Source organism: Halyomorpha halys, unplaced genomic scaffold (assembly GCF_000696795.3).
Source record: "Halyomorpha halys isolate HHAL.00 unplaced genomic scaffold, Hhal_1.1 Scaffold908.1, whole genome shotgun sequence".
NCBI classification, from domain to species: domain Eukaryota; kingdom Metazoa; phylum Arthropoda; class Insecta; order Hemiptera; family Pentatomidae; genus Halyomorpha; species Halyomorpha halys.
In genome coordinates this window covers 573,407-593,590 of record NW_027115706.1, presented here as the reverse complement: position 1 = coordinate 593,590, position 20,184 = coordinate 573,407, and the positions used below count along the sequence as shown (strand labels likewise).

Here is a 20,184-nt window from a genome sequence, read left to right as displayed (position 1 = left end):
AAATGATTGAAAGGATTTTGAAATAAATATTTGTATTAATTACCCGTTGGTTCTGTGTTCTAAGAATTAGATTACGAGGGTCAAATTACCTGAATAATTGGACTAGTGTATGTGAGATTAGCAAGGTTCTACCATAATTTCAAAAGATTAAATCTCATTGACTCATGGTTTCAGATACATGAAGATAACATCCTCAACTATAATCAATCCCAGTTAGAAATACCATTTCTACTTAAAACTATGGGTAAAGGCTTTGATGTTATTGTTAACACACTTCCTGATACTAAAAAACTAGAAGGCACTCTAAAATGTCTAGCAAAATGTATGCCTAAATTTTTCCAAGTCACTATTCCTTCAATGGAGTCGACATTCAGCATTGGTAAAATATTTTTTCTTCTTCTTTTTTTTTTTTTTTTTTTTTCATAAAAATATGTTTATTGTTAGAAATAATCCTGATACATTTCTTTCCTCAATACATAAATGGGAGGTTATAAATGGTGACTATGGTGATAATTTCAAATAGTAATTTTTTTTAATCAGTAAGGATCAAAATATGTAAAAAACAAAACAAAAAAACATCAAAATAAACAAATTTTATATTGTATACCAGTCTAGATATCAAAAAAATTATTGATCACCTTAAGGACTGCAAATATTGATATGAAATAAAAATAAAAATAAATAAGTATAAATTAAAAACATATATATGAACAATTTATAGCCGTATACTAAATAAATGATTTTTTTTTTTAGGCCTTGGTTTATTTCTATTAGGAACAGGTATGCACTGCATTTACCCTGAAGCATTAATGAAATTGCCGAATGAAACAAAAATAGTTTTAAGAGATGTAGTAAGCAATGGTTTGAAAAATGGAGAGATAAAGCATACTTCTTTCAATAAAATTTCTTCTTTGGCGCTTAACATTGATGTTACCCCTGAGGTTAAGTAAGTTTTATCCTTTTGTTTTTAATAATAATTATAATTCAAATATTAACCAAAATTAAAATGCATACATCCTCAGTACTACAGCTGCAGCAAAAGGAAATGGGCTCTGGACTTCTTAAGAAAATGTCTTTAACAATCTCTGACCCTGCTCAATGTCAACCTGCTTGACCCTCAAATGCAACATTGTCTCTTTGCTGACCTGCTCTAGCCTTCTTGTTAGAAATATAGTTCATACCTGTCTTGAGAATACTGTTTTCTGTCATGTATAATCATGAATGACCCAAGAAGTGTGCCAATCGATATGAAGTTCATTGCTGAAACATCCCTGAACTTTTCAGTTCTTGGCAGCTTCTTGATCTTCTGGTGCCATTTGCTTGTAAGGGCCCATAAATCATTCTTAGTATTATACTTTCTAATCTTCTGTTTATCAGATTTTTTAATACCCAGTATTCAATCGCATGTATATCAGTATGGGGATATTGTGTATTTATCAATTGTTCTTATTTTCTTTCCATTACACCACAGATCTATGTGGTCCTAGGTTTCTTCAATGAGCATTCACCAGGTGGCTCAATCCTGGGCAGCTGCTTTCCAATTTTGTAGATACAGCAAGGTAAGAGTGTTATTAGCAACTCAATCTTTCCACTTCAGTTATGGTTTTTGTTTTAAAAAGTTTAATTAATCCATCATAACATCTTGTAGTAGTTAAGTTTCTCATTCTGTTTCTGTGGAGAATATATTATTGATCTCTTCAAATGACTTGAGGTGCACAAAATGGCGAACCGAGACAAGAATTGTTCTTGACATGTTTACATTTTGAAATAGCTCCTCCAATAGATTTTATTCTTAAACAAGTCTAGCTTATTGAACAATAAGAGTAATAAAATTTATTTTCAAACCTTGAATTATGGGTAATTTTTTACCTTTTAATATTAATGGTGAGGAAACTATCTGCACTGACCTATTTACTTTTTTTCATGCCATTTTTCCATTTCAGGCGCTTTTTAAATATTGCTCAATTAAACTATCTTAAAGTTTCCTCTTCCTGTTTTAAGCTAATATTTCAAAAGTGATATAGGACCGTTGCTCCCCAGGGGTCTTTGCGGTGTGGGTCTGGCGGGAAAGGATTGCATTTTTTTGTGTTAAGATCTCCTCTTGTGAGATTGTGACATGCCGTAAATCGATCAACCTATTCACTATAATTGTCTGTTTAAAAAGTCAGATAAGTAAGACTACCACAGATGGCGGGAGTGGAGGGTTTGATGGCGTTTTTCAATTTCAGGTGCTTTTTAAATATTGCTCGATTAAACTATCTTAAAGTTTCCTCTTCCCGTTTTAAGCTAATATTTCAAAAGTGATATAGGACCGTTGCTCCCCAGGGGTCTTAGCAGGGTGGGTCCAGCGGGGAAGGATTGCCTTTATTTTTAAACACAAAACTATGTTGTACTGTTTCCCACCATCGCTAGTTGTTATTTTTCTTTTGTTTCATTTTACAAGCCCTTTTATTTTCTCCTTCTATAATGATTAATAAGATCCTTCCATTGAGTAGTTGTAGCTTCTTTAAGATAGCTGGAAAAATAAATTTTAAGTGGAGCCAAAAGAAAAAGTATTAATGAACTGGTTTTTTCAACATTCATGCTTTCTGTCACAGGCATGATGTCAAAAAGAAATTTATAGTATCAATGAAGGACCAATGTATAAATACTACTGGAACGAAAGCATATGTTTTTGATTCGAGTAAATCATATTTAATTATAGGTAAGATGTAATTTTTTTTTATTTCTGTTTATTTTTTTTTCTGTTTATTGTATTGTTAAAAACAAATTTTTCTAATTTATGTTAAATAAATATTTTATAAATAAATATTTTAATGTTAAATCATTTCACCTAGTACTTTAGAAGAACACAGAAAAAAAAATCTTTCTGTTTAGTGGATTTATATTTTTTCTATTGGTTCTTTCATTCATAGAAACAACCTCACCCTGCTTTTCTTTTTTTAAAAATGGTATACAATGTTGAAGCACTGATGTTTTTAGACAGGATAGAATCTTTTTTATTTTAATTATATTTATCATACACTATCAAGTTAATTTTGTAATAGAAAAAGATTTTCTTTAATATGGACAAACGAACCAATCTATAAAAATGTCTTAGGAATTCTGTTCTCAGAATCAACTAGATTTGTTTTGAACCCCCTTTTCTGTGTCCTTCTGGTACTATATTATAATGTCAAGTCAATCTGATTTAAAGTTACATACAAAATGTCATAAATCTAAAAAATATTTTTTAAAAAATGTATTCAGAGCACTGGGAAATCAGATCATAGAAAAATTACCGACTGGAACTAGAACCAAGGAAAAATAGTGTTATAGTCGGCACATCAATAAAACCAGACCATTATAATGAAGTTTTACAGTAGATTTATTAACATATTAAAATAAAATTGATTAATATCTGACTTATTTAAATTATTTGTTCCAAATTAATCAATTTACATTAATTTTTTTTCATAGCTCCTTATCTTCTTTTGGATAATTATATTTTCCTGAAATGCCCCTTTAACTGCATAATTGTATGTTAAGGAGTCGTTAATAAAACCGTTTCATGATATTTATCAATTCTGGAACTTTCTAATCAATGACTAGGTGATGAGGTTCACCTTTTCTTGTATGGTTGTTATATTGTATTGTATAGTTGTTGTATTGTATTCTTTTGTATAATTCATTCAATTTTTACTAGCTATATTTTTAAATGATACATTTAGGTAATCGGGAGGATGGATGGTTGAATTTACTAGAATGGTTAATTAAACGAGGAGTGAGAAAATTCATATTAAGTATTTCCAGTCTGTCAACAGTAGCTGCACAGAAGTAAGTTACTTCTTGTGTAAATATAATTTTATAAGAAACAAATTAAAAAATTCCACAATATTATTTATGTTCCTATCCATTTTGTAATAACAGAGCACCCAAAAAAGTTCAGAAAAACAAAATAACTTTCCCACAACACATGGCTTTTACTTGCTGTAGCTAATTGGCTTCTGAATGAGTAGAAGTTTTTTTCTTGGATTATAATGTTTCCTGACTAAATTACATTTTCAAAATAAAAAAAAAAATGCAAGTTTAAAATCTTATTTTATTGAAATTAGAAATTTTTAAAAATTAACACCTAATATGTTGAAATAGAGTTAACCCTCCAATTACGAATTACTCTCTTTAACCCTAACGTTATTTTTCTGCTTCTGTAAATTTTTATCTAATGGAATATAATTCTCTGAATAGTGAAATAAATAAGCTTCTTTACTTCTTCACCATTAATGGAAACATCTTATATTTTATCTCATGCAGTTTAAGAAAATATATTACCATATAATTTTATTGCTTACTTTGTACACAATAATTATACTCCTTTGATTAGCAGCTTTCTTATTTCCAGAAATTACATGAATAAAAAAAAAACTTTTTATCCATTTTACTTTTTCAGGCTAAATACTATATTAACAATTAATGATCATATCACGGTAACAACGTGCAGCTCGAAAAAACTAGATTCTACAGGAAATGTAAAAGCATTCATTAATAGGTTTGAAAATGGTCCTGGAATAGATACTGCATTTATTATTGGAGAGGTAAGCTAATATTGAGTTAGTAAAAAAAAAAATTGTTCATTACTTTATAATTACTTCACTTAATTTAGTTTGTTTTGCAAAAATAATATTTGACATAGCTGTCTCAATTACTTCTGGATCTCAATTGCTTCTCTGTCTCGATTTTAAAGGGTCTCATCCCAGAATAAATAAAATATTATTATTATTATTATCTGGTTTTTCTCGCCATTGCGGGTTGAATATCTGAGGTGGGGGACCTAGAAGTCCAACCACCTTAATATTTTATTTATTACTTTTTTTTTATATATTTAAAAATGTTGGCACTATACGTGCAGTGTCCAAGAGAACTGACTGTTGAGTCTCTCTTTGCACGTCCATAGGCACACCCAGACCATTCATGCCTGCCACTGTTGATTTTGGTATGAGACCATTCGTTGATATTATGAATGGAGTAGTGGTAACACCTTCCAATTTATATATTTCTTTCTATTCTATCGGCAATTCCTGGTATTTCCTTAGTTTTTCTCCCATAGTGGAGCTTATATTATTATCGTTGGGGATCCCAACATCAATAAGTTCCGCTTTCTTTTTGCTTAGGTCTATAAGGAAGATCTCTGGCTTATTATGGCGTACTGTATGGTCTGTAATAATCGATTCATCCCAATATAGCCTGAGAGAACCTTTTTGGAGGAGTCTATTTGGGTGGTACTTGTAATAAGGGCTCTTATTATATATTTTCATTCTACCATGATATTTCCTCATACAATATTATTTGACACCAATGAACCAAAGTAGTAAAGACTGTTATGGATCAGGTATGGTTTAATAACAAAAGAACAAAAGTATATGTTGCACTAATGGACGCTTCTAGCAAAATAGCCTCAAACAAAGGAAAAATCCTAACTGTCCCCTGGTCTGAAGCAGTGGTGTTTTATTCATAATTATATTTACAAATTGTTTAGGTTACAAATAAACAATTTTAATTAGAAATCAAATAATACTAATTTTCTAAAACAAAAATGTTACGTTTTGTTCCATAATTTATTATTCAATCCAATTGTATCCCAAAAATAATTAATTAAGTATCAATCAAACAAATTTATTTTTAAAATCATAGGAAGTCTTAAAATTATCGAGTAGAAAATAAACGTCAAATCCAGTGGATTGAAACTCATAACTTCTTTTTCTTAGTTGCTTGATGCAATAGATACATGATGATGCTTTGGTAATAATTATTATGAAGTTTTATCATTAAAAAAAAAAAGATAAAATATTGAAAACTGATTTATAAGAAAAACATTCTTTAATCATTTTATTTATTTGTTTTTTAAATATCAAAATTATGATTTAACTCCTAATGAACTACTCTGTCAAGTAAATTTTTATTTATTTTTTTTTAGGAAAATCAGAGCACCATAAACCAATTGGCTATAAACCTTCCAAATACAAGGATCATTGTAGTCTGCTATAAATCAGGAATATTTCAAGAAAACCAAAATATAAATTCGAGAATATTAATTATTAAAACCCCAAAATGTCCAGATTATAATGAATTTCTAAAGGCTATGGATTCTCTTATTGGTCTTACTGAACCAGTTATCTATATCAAGCACAGTGAAAAAAGTGAATTAGGTGAGTTCTATTTTTATTGCTGTAATTCATAAAAATAGTTTTTCTGATGTATCATTTTCTAAAACAACTCTAATAATAATTCACTTTGATAATATTATTTGTATCAACTTAATTTTTATCACGATTTATGAATTTCTTTCCATAGTTTCTTCAATAATGAAACTTATATTCAGTAAATTTAGGTGAAATTCATAAAACTCACGAAGTTCAATGTTTTTATATTCCACTACCAGATTCAAGATCAATTTGAAGTCTTATAATAATGATAATAAATATTTATTTATTTTGCCTATCTCTTGTGTATACATTTTATTTTCATGAAATTTTTACTTGCTTATTATTAAAAAATTATTAACTTTGAATTAATATATTTCCTTTAAATTTCAGATACGGATTCATCTGCCTTACGACATTGGCAACATATACCTACTTCGTTACGAGAAATAGCGAGCCTTCCCACCTGTTCAAAAAAAACATTTTGGAAAGAGTTAAGAACTAGTTCATCACCTTTCAAATACTACAGAGAAACCTCACCTGTTTTTATTCTTCCATCACTGAAGAAAGGGCAGATGAAAGAATTAATTAGTTCACTTTTCCATCCGGCTTTTGAAGCTGTGCTTCCTTCGTATTTTGAAAATGCGGATGATTTGGTCCAGCAATTATTTACAGTAAGTAACCTTAAACACAAAATTTGAACATTAGTTTGCACATATATGTGGAAAATATTTTATCAAAATTATATATTCCATCTATCATTTCAATAGTTATTTTTTTAGCTTTTATGTTACAGATACTGAAATTTTATAATAATTCCAAATTTTCAGGGATTGGAAAAGTTTCCTGGTTCTGTTTTTACAATTATTTGTTCAGACTGGATGTGGATGTTAGGTTTAAAGTTAGGAACACTTTTGGAAAAATCAGGAAAGACTGTGTCACTAATGCTACTTGGAAATGCTCCTCAGTGGGCAAAACCAGAATCAGTAAGAAGAGTATATGATCAAGTATGTAAAAAAAAATTATCAATTTAATTATTTTTGTTATAGTTCACCCTATTCAAAATAGACTAACTTAGTTTCATACATGAATTATTTTTCATTCTCTCATTTATTTTTATTTATTTATTTATAAATATTTTTCTCTTCTTTAATTAGGGCAAAAACTCAATGAAATAAATAAAGTGACTACAAATATTTTTAAGATATTAATGAAAGTTTCCAAAGTCTTAAGTATCTCTAATACCAATAAATAACTAACAAGTCATCATTTTGCCAGTTGAGACATATTGCTTAACTTTTTATTTTTCTTTCTTATGTAGATGTTCATTGAATTATTTGATCCGAAAAATAAAAAGTTTATAAGAGAAATTCAAGGCAACTCCTTGACAAAAACAAATATTATAACATTAGTAATTGAATTTATCATATTTTAAATCCTTAAAAAAAAAAAAAAAATAATGACGGACTGTTAACAGCAACTTGAGAAGACAAATAAAAGTCGAGTATCAAATTTCAAAGAAATGAACTGCAATCATTTTAGGTTAATGTAGATAAGAAAAGAAATTTGTCTTTCTTTCATTTAAATTCATGTGTATTTATGTTTCCAATTTATGTTATTATATTTAAGACTAAGAACAAAATATAATATCAATCTATATTTTTTCAAATCATTCACTAAAAAGAAACAGTGAAAAAACAAATTAGTAAACCAATGAATTAATGTTAATTCATTAATTTTATTATTATTGTTTAATTAACTTTTTAATTAATGTGTAAAATAACCAATCGTACATATTATATAATTTTATTGAATTTTTTAGCATTGTCAGTCATTATTCCTTTTTATGAATACAGATTATTAACTTTTAGATGTCGTAACCATAAATTTATTTTTTCTTGATTAAATAGTTCTTTGATAGATATTTGTATTACATATATTACTTGATGAAGAACTGTACTTCAAAAGTTTTATAGATTACACTTATAAGTGAACTATATCCTCTGGTAAACCAAGAATATAATGTTTATTTTTTATTTATATTTCCAATATGAATTAATTTTGTATTTACTGAATCGATAACAATTATTTTTTTTTTTTTGTGATTTTGTTTTAGGTCATTAGAGATACATCAAATAATGACTTGGAAATTCATAATCAGGTTGATTTAGAAAAAGGATTAGTAATCCTTCAGGAGAGGGTTCGCTTAATAACATGTCCCTCCCTTCTTAATGATATTCATTTCAAGGGATTTTGTCATCTCATAAACTTTACACATACAACAGATGCAGATTTGCAACTGCTTTCAAAGGTAATAACAGCATCCAAATGAGTATTTAATTATATTTGCTTATTTATACTCACAAATCTTCTTAACTGTTTCTTGTGGATCATAGGCTGTTAATTAATGACCTAGTGGTTGGCCATGAACCTTTCAACGAGATCCTGTGAGCATAAAATTGGTCTGCTTATTAACCTCAGGCCTTTAGGAACTGCTTGATATAAAATTACCCTTCAGAGACTTCTTGGTCTGATGTCACTGTCACTATATTTGCTTGGTTTCGTGTTCTTCCTTATTCTTAAAAGTATAGTTCAATATTCTTTTCTGGTACCAGTATTCTTTTAAAATTCTGTTCTAAAAACTAGTATCTCTTCTTGGGACATTATCAGTGCACATAATTCACTTGTGTACAACTGGGTTGGTTTAATAAGAATACTGTACAAATGTATTTTGAAACTTCATGATGATATACAAAATTTATGTTTCATTCATCTACCTGTATTTATTTCCAATTAAGAAAATATTTAGAATCACAACCCATCCTCACCTAAATTAGGCACAGAACATGTTTTGCTGATTATATAATACTTGGTCTTTCCTTAACTTTTTTTTTAGGCTATACGTCCTTTATAAGTAATTGTTCATTGATTTGATCTCATTATTTTCATTCATATTTATCATATTTCCAGTATATGGAAAATATGGTATCCAAATAGCGGTTGCTTCAATAGCAGAAATCATATTTTTTTTTTTATAGCGGTCTCCAATAAAACATAGGGAAATATAGAAGGCAATCTCTGTGCTTTAGCCTGTCTTTATTTTAAAAGACTATTTAGTATCACTCTCTACTCTCAATCTCCTTTTAGTCAAGCTTTGCATAGCCTTGGAAGATTTCCTACGTATGCAGTCATTTACCTCTGTAAAATTGATTAAATAATATTCTTAGAGTCTAAACAAATAAATTACCAGCAGTACTCCTGGCTCAAAAGCAAGATATATATATATATAATTATACATTATATGTATATATAATTTATTTTTACTAATTGGAATTGGTTTCAAATAATATTATTAACATTAATCATTTTGTGATGTTTTTCAGTCATGCCAAAGAAATGTCAACATTTACATTGTAAATGAAGCTGATTATCTGAGTATGTTAAAGAGTAATGAGACAACAAAGTTTATAAATTCAAATGTTTTATCTGAATGCAAAGATAGTGCCAGAATGGTACAAAAAGATTATGAAAATGTTCTGGAGTGTAACTTATCTTATTTGGAAGAATGAATCAGCATATACATGCTTTAAAAAAGAAATATTGTTATATGTGTAGATATCTTATGAACTTTAAAAAATAAAAAGATTTTAAAAATATATTTATTTTGTTACCTCATATCCTGTTAAGTGTAGTTAGATATATGAAAAGCTAAAAATCAAATAAAACTCCTTCCATTATTATTAGTCAACAGCTACTGCACATCTCTAAATATCTTTGGAATTCCCATTTCATAATAAAATCAAAACTCTTTTTTTGTCAGACGTACCACTACTCAAACAAAGGGGCGACTTTTACTATGTAAATAATAAAAATAAAAATTTAAATCATGGTAAAAGTGAGAAAGCACTATATAAAAGATATAATGAAAAACTTTAAAATATATAAGTGACATAACAAAATTAAAGAACTCAAACATTAAGTTTTATTTGCCCAAGGGAGGAATAAAATTAATAATTATATGGATAAGCATGAGCTAAGAATAATATATTTAACATTAATTAATATATTATATCAATTAAGAAGGGTATAAAGTGGAAAGAAGGGTGAGAAGGCAAGAGAAAGAAAAAAAACTACAATCAGAAAAAACCTACCAACTATAACTCAAAATACTGTGTTAGTTGCTAAAAATTCCAGTAGAGCGCTATAAAGGATGAAAGCCATTCTTGTTACAAACGGAAAGACATGTCGATGATATGTTAAAATAAGTATTTATATTAATTTAAAATAGCCTAAATATTAATATAAATTATGATTTAAGCAACTGAAAATAGGATTTTTCAATTGGGGTACCTTGTTCTTATGTTTATATGTCATGAACACAACTATTTCCGCTTGCAACAATTATAGCGCTCTACTGGAATTTTTCAGGAACTAGCATTTTGTAATACTTTCAGCTGCAGTTGGTAAGTTTTGTCTTATTCTGAATGTTTTTGTTTATTGTTTCCTAATCCTTCTATCCACTTTATTTCCTACTTGATTATCTTTTTCTTACATTCTACTTTAGCTTATGTCCACCATATTATTGTTAGTTTTATTACCTCCTCTGGCTTATATAACTTTAATTTTAGTTCTTTAACTTTATTTTACTTACATATTTTCAAACTTTTCATTATATCTTTTATATAGTTTTTTCTCTCACTTATCACATATTCTAAATTTAATTCCTTTGTTTATTATTTAGATGTATGTATTATTCTGATTTTCTTATTTTTTCTAGTCTCCTTTCATATTTTTCATAATGTTTTTTATCACATTTTTCTTGTTATACTGTTGTATTGTCTCTCTCTATTTTAACATGTTTGTTAACTCATTTGTATTTAGCCCAGGAGGCCTCCAATTTAAACCAAAATATTTGTACAATCAAATAAGTTCAACTAAGGCCAAAACCTAATTATCAATTATTAGTGGTCTCTTCCTTCCACCCTCTCCCTCCCTCCTCCTATCTTTTCTCATATTAAACCGCAGTAAACTATAAACACACCCTCATAAAAAACTTTCTGAAGTAGCGATTAGTTTTTTTTTATATACTAGTAATTGTTATGCTTACTTTTTAACATCTAAAATTCATGTGAAAAAACAAAAGGACCAATTACTATATAAAGCTCACAGCTTGATAGCTTTATACTAACAAAGGTTTTTTATGAATATCATCATCAGTAATCGGCATTTAGCCTAGGCCTCCGCAAGCATCTTTCACCAGTTTTGTTTCCTTATAAACACAGTATGTTTTATACTTTTTATAGAAATGTAACAGCATTTTAGTGCAAACAATATTTTTAGGCATCTTCAGGGACATCTTCAATACAAAAATCCTTCTCACATTAATTTATATTTTCTATTTGCAGGCTATTCTGCCCAGGTCATTTTCTTTATTTAAAGTTCAAACCTCTTTATTTAAATTTTAAAACTATTAACATTTATTTTTTCTATAAGACCACCAACAGTATAAAACACCACACCATCTTGTTATCCATTTTTTGTTGTTTGGTGTGGTGTTTTATACTGTTGGTGGTCTTATAGAAAAAATAAATGTTAATAGTTTTAAAATTTAAATAAAGAGGTTTGAACTTTAAATAAAGAAAATGACCTGGGCAGAATAGCCTGCAAATAGAAAATATAAATTAATGTGAGAAGGAATTTTGTATTGAAGATGTCCCTGAAGATGGCTAGAAAGGCCGAAACGTTGGACAAATGAATAAATAAAGTGTTGAGACGGATTTGGATATAAAATTGATTTATTTAATAAATATTACCTTGTCTAAAAAATTTTTGAAATAATATAATTAAAAATATTTTTAGGTTTTTCTCCTTGTGACATACTGGTTTTCTCCAGAACATGATATAGATAAGGCAACATTTATATTGCTGTGGAAAAAAACATTCTTTACTTAGTTTTACTCCAATATTATTAAAAGTTTGGCCTATTGTTGCCTTATCTATAGTTACGCAGAAGGTACTGAAAACTGAGATATATTTATGAATTCCCTACTTTTCCTTATTGATTGATGTTTATAATTACTACTCCATTCCTATAGTTTGTAGCATGGTATTATAAATTCTATCCTTAATAAATAGTTAATCCAATAACAAAATAATGTCCCAAATGGACTAATAATTTCTGAAATTATATTCAAACAAGCTCTTCAGCTTTAAACATCAATATATATGGGTATTAATTGAAAATAAGGTATAGAAGTGAAAAATAGGATATACCCCTGTGAGGGCTAACTCAAAGCCTGCTGAAAAAGGAGGATATAACTTTTTGAAAAGGTAAAAGATATTACAATAATTGAATAAAAAGTTCTTTACCTAGTTTGTGGTAAATGAGATTGAGTTCAAGATGGGTTCAGAAAGAAATAGTTTTTTCATGGTTTGGAAATGTGCTGCATTGGAAGAATTGTGAAAATCAGTTTTTTTTTTGTTTTTTTTTTTAGGGGGATCGTGGGAGTTTTTATATACAGTGGTGTTATTTTTATTATTCAGTATACATAACGTTTATGATAAGTATGTTTTTTAAAAATTATAATACAATAACATCTGACTATAATTTTTTTTTTATTTCATAGAAAAAAAACAACAAAGTGTGACAAATAACAAAATGAGTGATTTCAGTGCTATATTTTTATTAAAATGAAATAGTGACATACATAAGTTAATTTCACTAATATTATACCTGAATTGAATTCAAATTTTTTGTTTGTAAGATGAATTGACTGAAAATTTTGGATGTGAGGCTGTGAATTTATAGTTAAAATTTTCCTCGAGAATTGCCAGGCTGGCTGAAACATTTGACATTGGAAATATTAATAAAGAGTGTAGTGACTTAATTGGATATAATTTATTTTATTATAACAAAAATTATTTAATTATATTAATCTAATAATTTGAACATCAATGAAATAAATAAAAATTTATATTTTTTAACTCTTTCAAAGTACTTTAAAAAAGAAATTAAGCTTTTTTTTTGTTGTTATTATTCCATAAACACATCCGAAATATATAGAAAACACATTTCTTTTATTAGGAACAATAATTTTTTATGTAAAAGAAATTCATTTATACATGTTAAAATCCAACTTTAAGGATCTTTGTAAACACTATGCATTAAATAAAGTCATTAATACTTATTTCGGCATTCTTCCCCAGTTCCTTGTCTGTTGACCCGACTTCATTCTTCATTTTTGTCATTTCAAACCCAAAAATAATCACTAGCAAAAGTACTCCAATTCATATTCAAACAGTTTTTCACTATTTATAGTGGAAATTTCACCATCACACTATTCAAAAACTGGGGAGAGACTGCCTGCTTCTGCCGATTTAAGTAAAACCATAAGCCTCATTCCGCCATAATCCCTCAAAGTCTTCACACAATAATATGTAATTCATACATATCATTTTTATCCACTAAAAACAATATTTTTTTCCATCACTGTTACACATGGAAATCAGTATTAATTCCAATTTCCAATAGATGCAAATTATCACTACAATACATTCTTGTTCATTTAGAGTAAGGAGTGGAGTTAACACAAATAAGGTACACAAGTACTAGAAAACAGGGTGTGTAAGTGTGAGAATTATATAATTGCTACTTATGGTCTAAAACAATATGCAAAAATGGATTCATGTGATAAACAAAGAGAGTAAAACAGATGAGGAAAAAGGGTTTATTAAAACATAATTTAAAAAAGTAAAATCATTTATTAATTCTCATAACAATTGTTTGTTTGCCTGCTATTGTATTGTAGGGATGGGTGAAACTTTCTTTTTCATATGATATATGTGCCTTCAGTGGCCCCGGCAACGTATCTTACAATGCCATACTGGCAAAACAAGATGTTTTCAATCGCCTGCATATGTACATAATATTCTTTCCTTTGTATATATTTGTAATTTGTTTGTTTTATTTGTTTTAGGAGGTAGGAAAAAAAAACTTTCTTTTTCTAAGAATTATTCATTACTGACTGGTCTTTTTTCAACTCATTCATTTGCTGTTCATTCACCATTCCTTTTAACCTATTCTATTTTGGAAGATTGTTGATTGATGCTGTGTAATTAATAAAAGGATAACATGGTCAAAAAGCACAAATATTACAAAAACTATTAATTATGAGCCAACTTTTCACCCCAATTCGCTGGGATTTTGTTTAGGAAAAAAGTCAAAGAATCTTTGACATTCACTTTCTTTTGGCTTTCTTCTCAAACAAAAGCCCCAATGAAACCCTACCAAGTGGGGTGAAATGTTGTTTCTTGATAAATAGTTTTTGACCGCACCTGGACCATATTCCTTTTATTATTGTTCATTATTTCATTTAACTCAATTTTAAATTTACCTAAATTTAAACTTGGAAATTTTTTTATGAAGTGCATTGTAATAGAGGACTCAGGAAGGGAATTATATCTCCTTATTTATAAAAAGAAACTTTTTAATTATTAAGAAATTTTACAATGTGACAATAATATGTTGGTATTAAAAAGTTTAGACTTATAAGGAGAACCATATTGTATTAGATATAGATGTTAATCAGAGACCTGAAGATGGGGTGACAACCCTGAAACGTTGTTTTCATTATAATGATATAAAATATATACGAAACAAGAAAGAGTGTTATTCATTCAACATTTCTAATTAGTTTTTAAAAAACTCTTCCAGTAGAAGATATTACTTTAAGACTTTACTAGAGTTATTTACTACTCCAAACACTCTCATTACCTAAATGTAGCAGAAATTTTTGTTACCAGAGCTATAATTAATGATTTTTTTAAGGACAAAGAATTTAGCATTAAGAAAAAGAAAAACTCTCTAAATCAAACCTATGTTGCCTTGGTTCATAAACAACAATGCTATCAATACTTAACTTTGGATACGAATTTTTTTAACAATGATAAGGTAAAATAAAAGCCAAAATATAACACTTCATCATTATTTATTTAACTATTGTACATTTACATTGATGCCTTTGAATTGAGTATGATATTACAAAGTTATCATAATTTAATATTTGATAGTCACAATGTAACACCGTATAAATTAGTAAAGAGGTTTATAATAAATTGGATACATAAGACTAATGAAAAGATTTATTGAATTCTTTGTAGGCCTCTTTTTGTTTTCAATGCATGTTCAATAATGCCACACTCAAAATATTGTTGTTTCTTTACTTTTCGGCCAGCAGTCTTATGCTCAAACAATGCCAGTGAGTTAATTACCCTCACTGTCCTCTTTTCACTTAGCAGGGAAGAGAAGTTGGAAGAGGGAATTACATGAATCCGAATTGGTCTCTCACAATACTGCAACAAAGAATTTAAGATTAAACTGATGCTGTATTTAGATCTGATATAACATCTCAAGTACTTTTGCCAAGAAAATAAACTGTTATAAAAGTATAGTATAGCATACCTCTTGAATTGTGTTAATGTCAAAATGTTCCTCTGAGTCTGGTACCACAATGTGTAAGAAACCTTTATACTTATTTGGACCATTTGCGATTGGTAAATGCAACAAGTCAAGTCTGTTTTCTAAAACTTGCAAACCTTTTGAAATGTTCTCGTCTTCATTTCTTAATAACTTGAATTTCATATGCTGAAAAAATAAATATGAACATTAATGCATTAACCCAATAGATTTTTCTTAACAAATTATGAGTAGGAAGAGGTATTTGTATCCGCTTTGTGGATTGTCACTTATAAACAGGGTAGGTACTAGTACCTGTCTTACGGATCCGCTTATAAGTGGCAATCCCCACAAATACCTGCTCCCTTTCATAATGTGGTAAGTTAAATAAGAAACAAGGAGTTATATAAAACCAAACCGATTGGAAATAAAAGAAAGAGACTAACTATTATTGTTTTCAATGTTCTATGTTTAAGCGCTTTTCAAGAATTAACTATTAATGTTTTCTATTTGATATTACAGTCATACTTTGTTAAAACGGACATCTATGAGGAAGATCATTTTCTGTGGTATACAGAGCTTTCTGTTAAGAAAGGGTTTATTTAAAGACAACACAAAAATATATTTATACAATTATGCGCATATTTTATTTTCAAATAAACTTTTCACACTTAATAAAACGTGGGATTAAGATCACCATTTTTATTATTTTGACTTTCATGAAAAAAAAATATATGCGAGACTAAGAGTTTTATTTTCTAGATAATTTTTGATATTTATGTTGATTACAGGCCTCTCTAAAGGCTGTCGGGGACTATTATGAGTAACACTGCTAAGGTTTATGTTATTCTTATTGAGGAGAATTTATGTAAGGGCATTAAAATTTATCATTTTTCTTGAAAATAAAAGAAACACATTCACAAAAATGAAAACAAAGGAACCAGCCAACTAAGTAAATAGAACTGATAAGATAGGTTACAATGGAGTATTTTTAATAAGTCACCCTTGGAGCTTTGTGACACCTATCATCTTCACACGACCCAATTTTTTTATTGATAAAAACTTTGATGTGTGATTTTTTGATTGATGCTGCTTCACACCAAATTACTTAAAACATGACTTCATAACGTGCTTTAAAATGGTCAAACTACCCATTTTAAGCCTTGAAGTCATCCGAAGTAATTTGTTTTGCCACTTCTTGAGCCTTTTCTATTAACATTGGTCCGAGACCTAGTATTTTCTTTCCCGTGACTCGATTAAGCCACTCAAGAACTGCTTTATCATGAATTTCTCAAGGTCCATTTCTAATGAAAGGATACACCCGGCCACTTGTCAAATGTTCATTATATAAGGTAAAAATTGTTGTTTTTAATTATATCAAACACTTAGGTATTACCAATTGTAAATTAACAACTAAATTAAAAACTGTATTCCCCTTTTTGTGATCGTTCATTGCTTCAACTTTTTCTTATAAAGAAAGCAATTTTCTAAACTTTGATGAAGGTGCCATTGGCTTATAAAATAAGCTGAATGAGTTTATGAGCAATTGAAGGAAAAATTCACTTGTAGGAGCTACCTCTTATAATTCTTAGAATAAACGGATAACCTAATAATATAAAGAAAGAAGAAAGAAAAAAAAAAGAAAGTGCTCGCTTCCTTTTCATTTATTTACTACAATACCAAATCAGTATAGTTTCTAAATAACCTATCATTCCTTTACAATTTGGTATACAGATCAATTTTTAATTACATATGGACATAAAATAAGTACTTTTTATTTTAATATAACTTTCGGAATGGAGGGGTTCCATCAAAGAGGGGATTCAAATGGGTTTCAAATTTCTATTAAGAGAAGTTTTATTGAATTTCACTTTGCTATCCATATAATTTAAAAAGAAAAACCTCAATGTGATGAACAGTTAATTTTTTAAACATTATTTGTCCCTCTTTGAAAATTTGTTAATTGATAACAAAAATTTCCCAATGATATAATTTTGCAAAATTATAAAAAAAAAAAAAAAAAAAAGTTTTTTAGTCAAAATAACTGTCCTCAAGTCTAATCGAGTTCAATTCTATGGATTTCTGATAATGATGAATAAGCTGGAGTGTTTATGATGCCCTTAACATTGAGAAAATTCATTTGAAAATAAAGATATAGAAATTTTGTTCTTACAGAAATATAGTTTTGAATAAGTGACTTTGATGTTCTTTTAGCTGAAGAATCCAAGGCTATAAGGCAAACTGATTTATCTTCCTCTTCTAGGAGTTGAGCAATTGTAAATCCCAAAGACCAAGCCCAGTCACTGCATATCAATGTTATTTCGTTGTTCTTAAATTTCAAGATTTCCTGTACAAACAATATAAGAATAATTAATTTTTAAATTTAATTTATTTTTTTTAAATAAAATTTTAATTCCGAAAAATAGAAGTTAAGATAGAAGATACATTCTATCTTTTTCTTCTCAGGAGATAAATATTATAAAAGGTATTAGAATATTTAACTTAACATACTAAACTAATTTGCTATACATTAAGTTAAATTAACCTATTCAACTTAATATAATATATTGAACTGATTTATTAAACATGTCTCAAATCAAATCATTTATATCTTATTTTTTATTAGAACTTTAATAGTTTTGGGGGATTCAACAAATATTGTGACTACGATGAATGCAATTATTTTTAATAACCTCTCCATATAATAAATAGTGTTTAAAGAGGTTTCCCTCCTAAACTATTCATCCAAGGATGATAAAACCAAGGTGGTCTTCATTGGTCTATTTATATACTTACTAAATCAGTTATACACCTATGTCCAAAACCTTGGAGTCATTTTTTATCAACAACTATTTACTAACTATAACAGGAGACAGAAGAGATTAATGAATTGTTTTATTAGAACAATCTTTTGGATTTCCTGACACTGTCGTATATCCTGTTAGTTTGCAAGTTCAGGTGAATTTACTCTATTTTCTGACAGCAATACTACGTAAATATTTATAATTTCCAATCTCTGAGTCCTAAAATGCCTCCCTTTAGTCTTAATTTTCTTACTGCATATTTCTGTGTCCATTTTTAAGTGCAATTTTTAAATGAACTTCTTTATTTGTTTTATTAGAACAATCTTTGGAATTTCCAAGCACTCCCATGTCTACAGTTGGTATGGAAAGTCATGGTGACTTTATTCCATTTTCTGAGAGCATCACCTCCTAAATTTCTATGCTTTCCAATCCTTGAGTACTAAAAAGACTCTCTATTGTTTTAATTTTCTCATCACACTGTTCAGTGTCCACTTGTTAAGTGCCAGGTCCCAACCTATGAACTTATTTACTCCCTACTATAGAACTGCTTGCTTTAGCAAATTTTTCATGATTCGTGCTACCTCTTTTTTTGGAAATCTTTATCCGTTTCCATCCAAAATTCCTCTTTATAACTACCTTCAAGCATCATTTATTCTTTCACCTTCTTTTATCATCAATCTACCCTAACATAATAGATAAAGGATTAAACAAATACCCATTGATCTAAACAATTATTTTCAATTGTTAGTAAGTGATAATTTATATTTTGTAATAGTCAGATGAATGCACACGTAATTATAACAATCCATCTTGTAAGAGGAAAAGAGTCAAATAAATTATCCAATTAATTAGTAAAACTAATTACTCTTTGAATTAATAGTAATTGTTAAATACCTGAGTAAGCTGGTTAGCTATGTCTGTGATATTGTTACAATGTGAAGGAATTATAGCTTCAAATGCTGGATAATATAACGTTGGAATAAATTTTCCCAAATGACTTTTTCTCAGAGTTGATAAAACAAAAACAGGGTTGACTTCTCTAGAATTTACAGACTTGAAACCAGAGGTTCTGACTTCTTTCCAGCTGGCTCTCTTAGAATTATTTATTAATTGCAGCAGGTCAGCAGATGAATTAGGCAAACTTTGGAAATATTCAGCCATTGTAAGATCATGTACTAAACAATAAAAAAATCTTTACCATCTATTCATAAAAAATGATTAGGAAACTATAAACAATAGAAAATATACTTATATATATAAACTTTGTAACATTAAAATTTAATGATAATTATACAATGTAAGTATAAATATTTATATATAAGAAGATGGCCAGGGTTGCAGTCAAAAGAGAAACAAAAATAGTTTAAAACTATTTACAACTAACTTTACGTATTTTCAAAAATTTTTACTCTTACCATTGTTACTTATTTTTTATTCTTATCATTGTTTATTGAATTTTATTTTATATTGATACTATTTTACGTCTTCCTTCCTTTTATTTATATGTAATTTCTTATCACTTTATTTTTACATAATATTTATCCTAGCTTAAATTGCCTTATTGTATCTTATTGTTCTAAATATTCTCATTTTTTTTTGTATCTTTTTAGCCCTGATAAAGCACTGCAAAGTGGGGTGAAAAGTCGGAAAATAAATAGTTGTAAACTATTTTTTTTTCTCTTTTGACCGCAAACCCTGACCATCTTATATATAAATTTTTATGGTCAACTATATATACATATATATA

General features: G+C 28.2%; 2 protein-coding genes across 4 annotated transcripts in view; one reads left to right on the top strand and one right to left on the bottom strand.

Moving 5' to 3' along the window:
• The window catches only part of LOC106687012 (fatty acid synthase), a 37,477-nt gene extending 27,640 nt beyond the window's left edge, over window positions 1-9,837 (top strand). For both annotated transcript variants that reach the window (XM_067052728.1, XM_067052729.1), the window contains exons 27-36: window positions 175-379; window positions 754-946; window positions 2,598-2,704; window positions 3,711-3,816; window positions 4,430-4,574; window positions 5,954-6,185; window positions 6,573-6,853; window positions 7,010-7,186; window positions 8,296-8,490; window positions 9,563-9,837. In XM_067052728.1, the coding sequence (XP_066908829.1) occupies window positions 175-379; window positions 754-946; window positions 2,598-2,704; window positions 3,711-3,816; window positions 4,430-4,574; window positions 5,954-6,185; window positions 6,573-6,853; window positions 7,010-7,186; window positions 8,296-8,490; window positions 9,563-9,748 (1,827 nt within the window). In that variant the 3' untranslated portion in view covers window positions 9,749-9,837. The remainder of the gene's footprint in view (window positions 1-174; window positions 380-753; window positions 947-2,597; window positions 2,705-3,710; window positions 3,817-4,429; window positions 4,575-5,953; window positions 6,186-6,572; window positions 6,854-7,009; window positions 7,187-8,295; window positions 8,491-9,562) is intronic.
• Window positions 9,838-15,149: 5,312 nt separating this feature from the next.
• LOC106687027 (fatty acid synthase) overlaps window positions 15,150-20,184 on the bottom strand; it is a 44,439-nt gene continuing 39,404 nt past the window's right edge. For both annotated transcript variants that reach the window (XM_014430678.1, XM_014430679.3), the window contains exons 33-36: window positions 19,332-19,612; window positions 17,807-17,980; window positions 15,640-15,822; window positions 15,150-15,530 (exon numbers count right to left, since the gene is read on the bottom strand). In XM_014430678.1, the coding sequence (XP_014286164.1) occupies window positions 15,321-15,530; window positions 15,640-15,822; window positions 17,807-17,980; window positions 19,332-19,612 (848 nt within the window). In that variant the 3' untranslated portion in view covers window positions 15,150-15,320. The remainder of the gene's footprint in view (window positions 15,531-15,639; window positions 15,823-17,806; window positions 17,981-19,331; window positions 19,613-20,184) is intronic.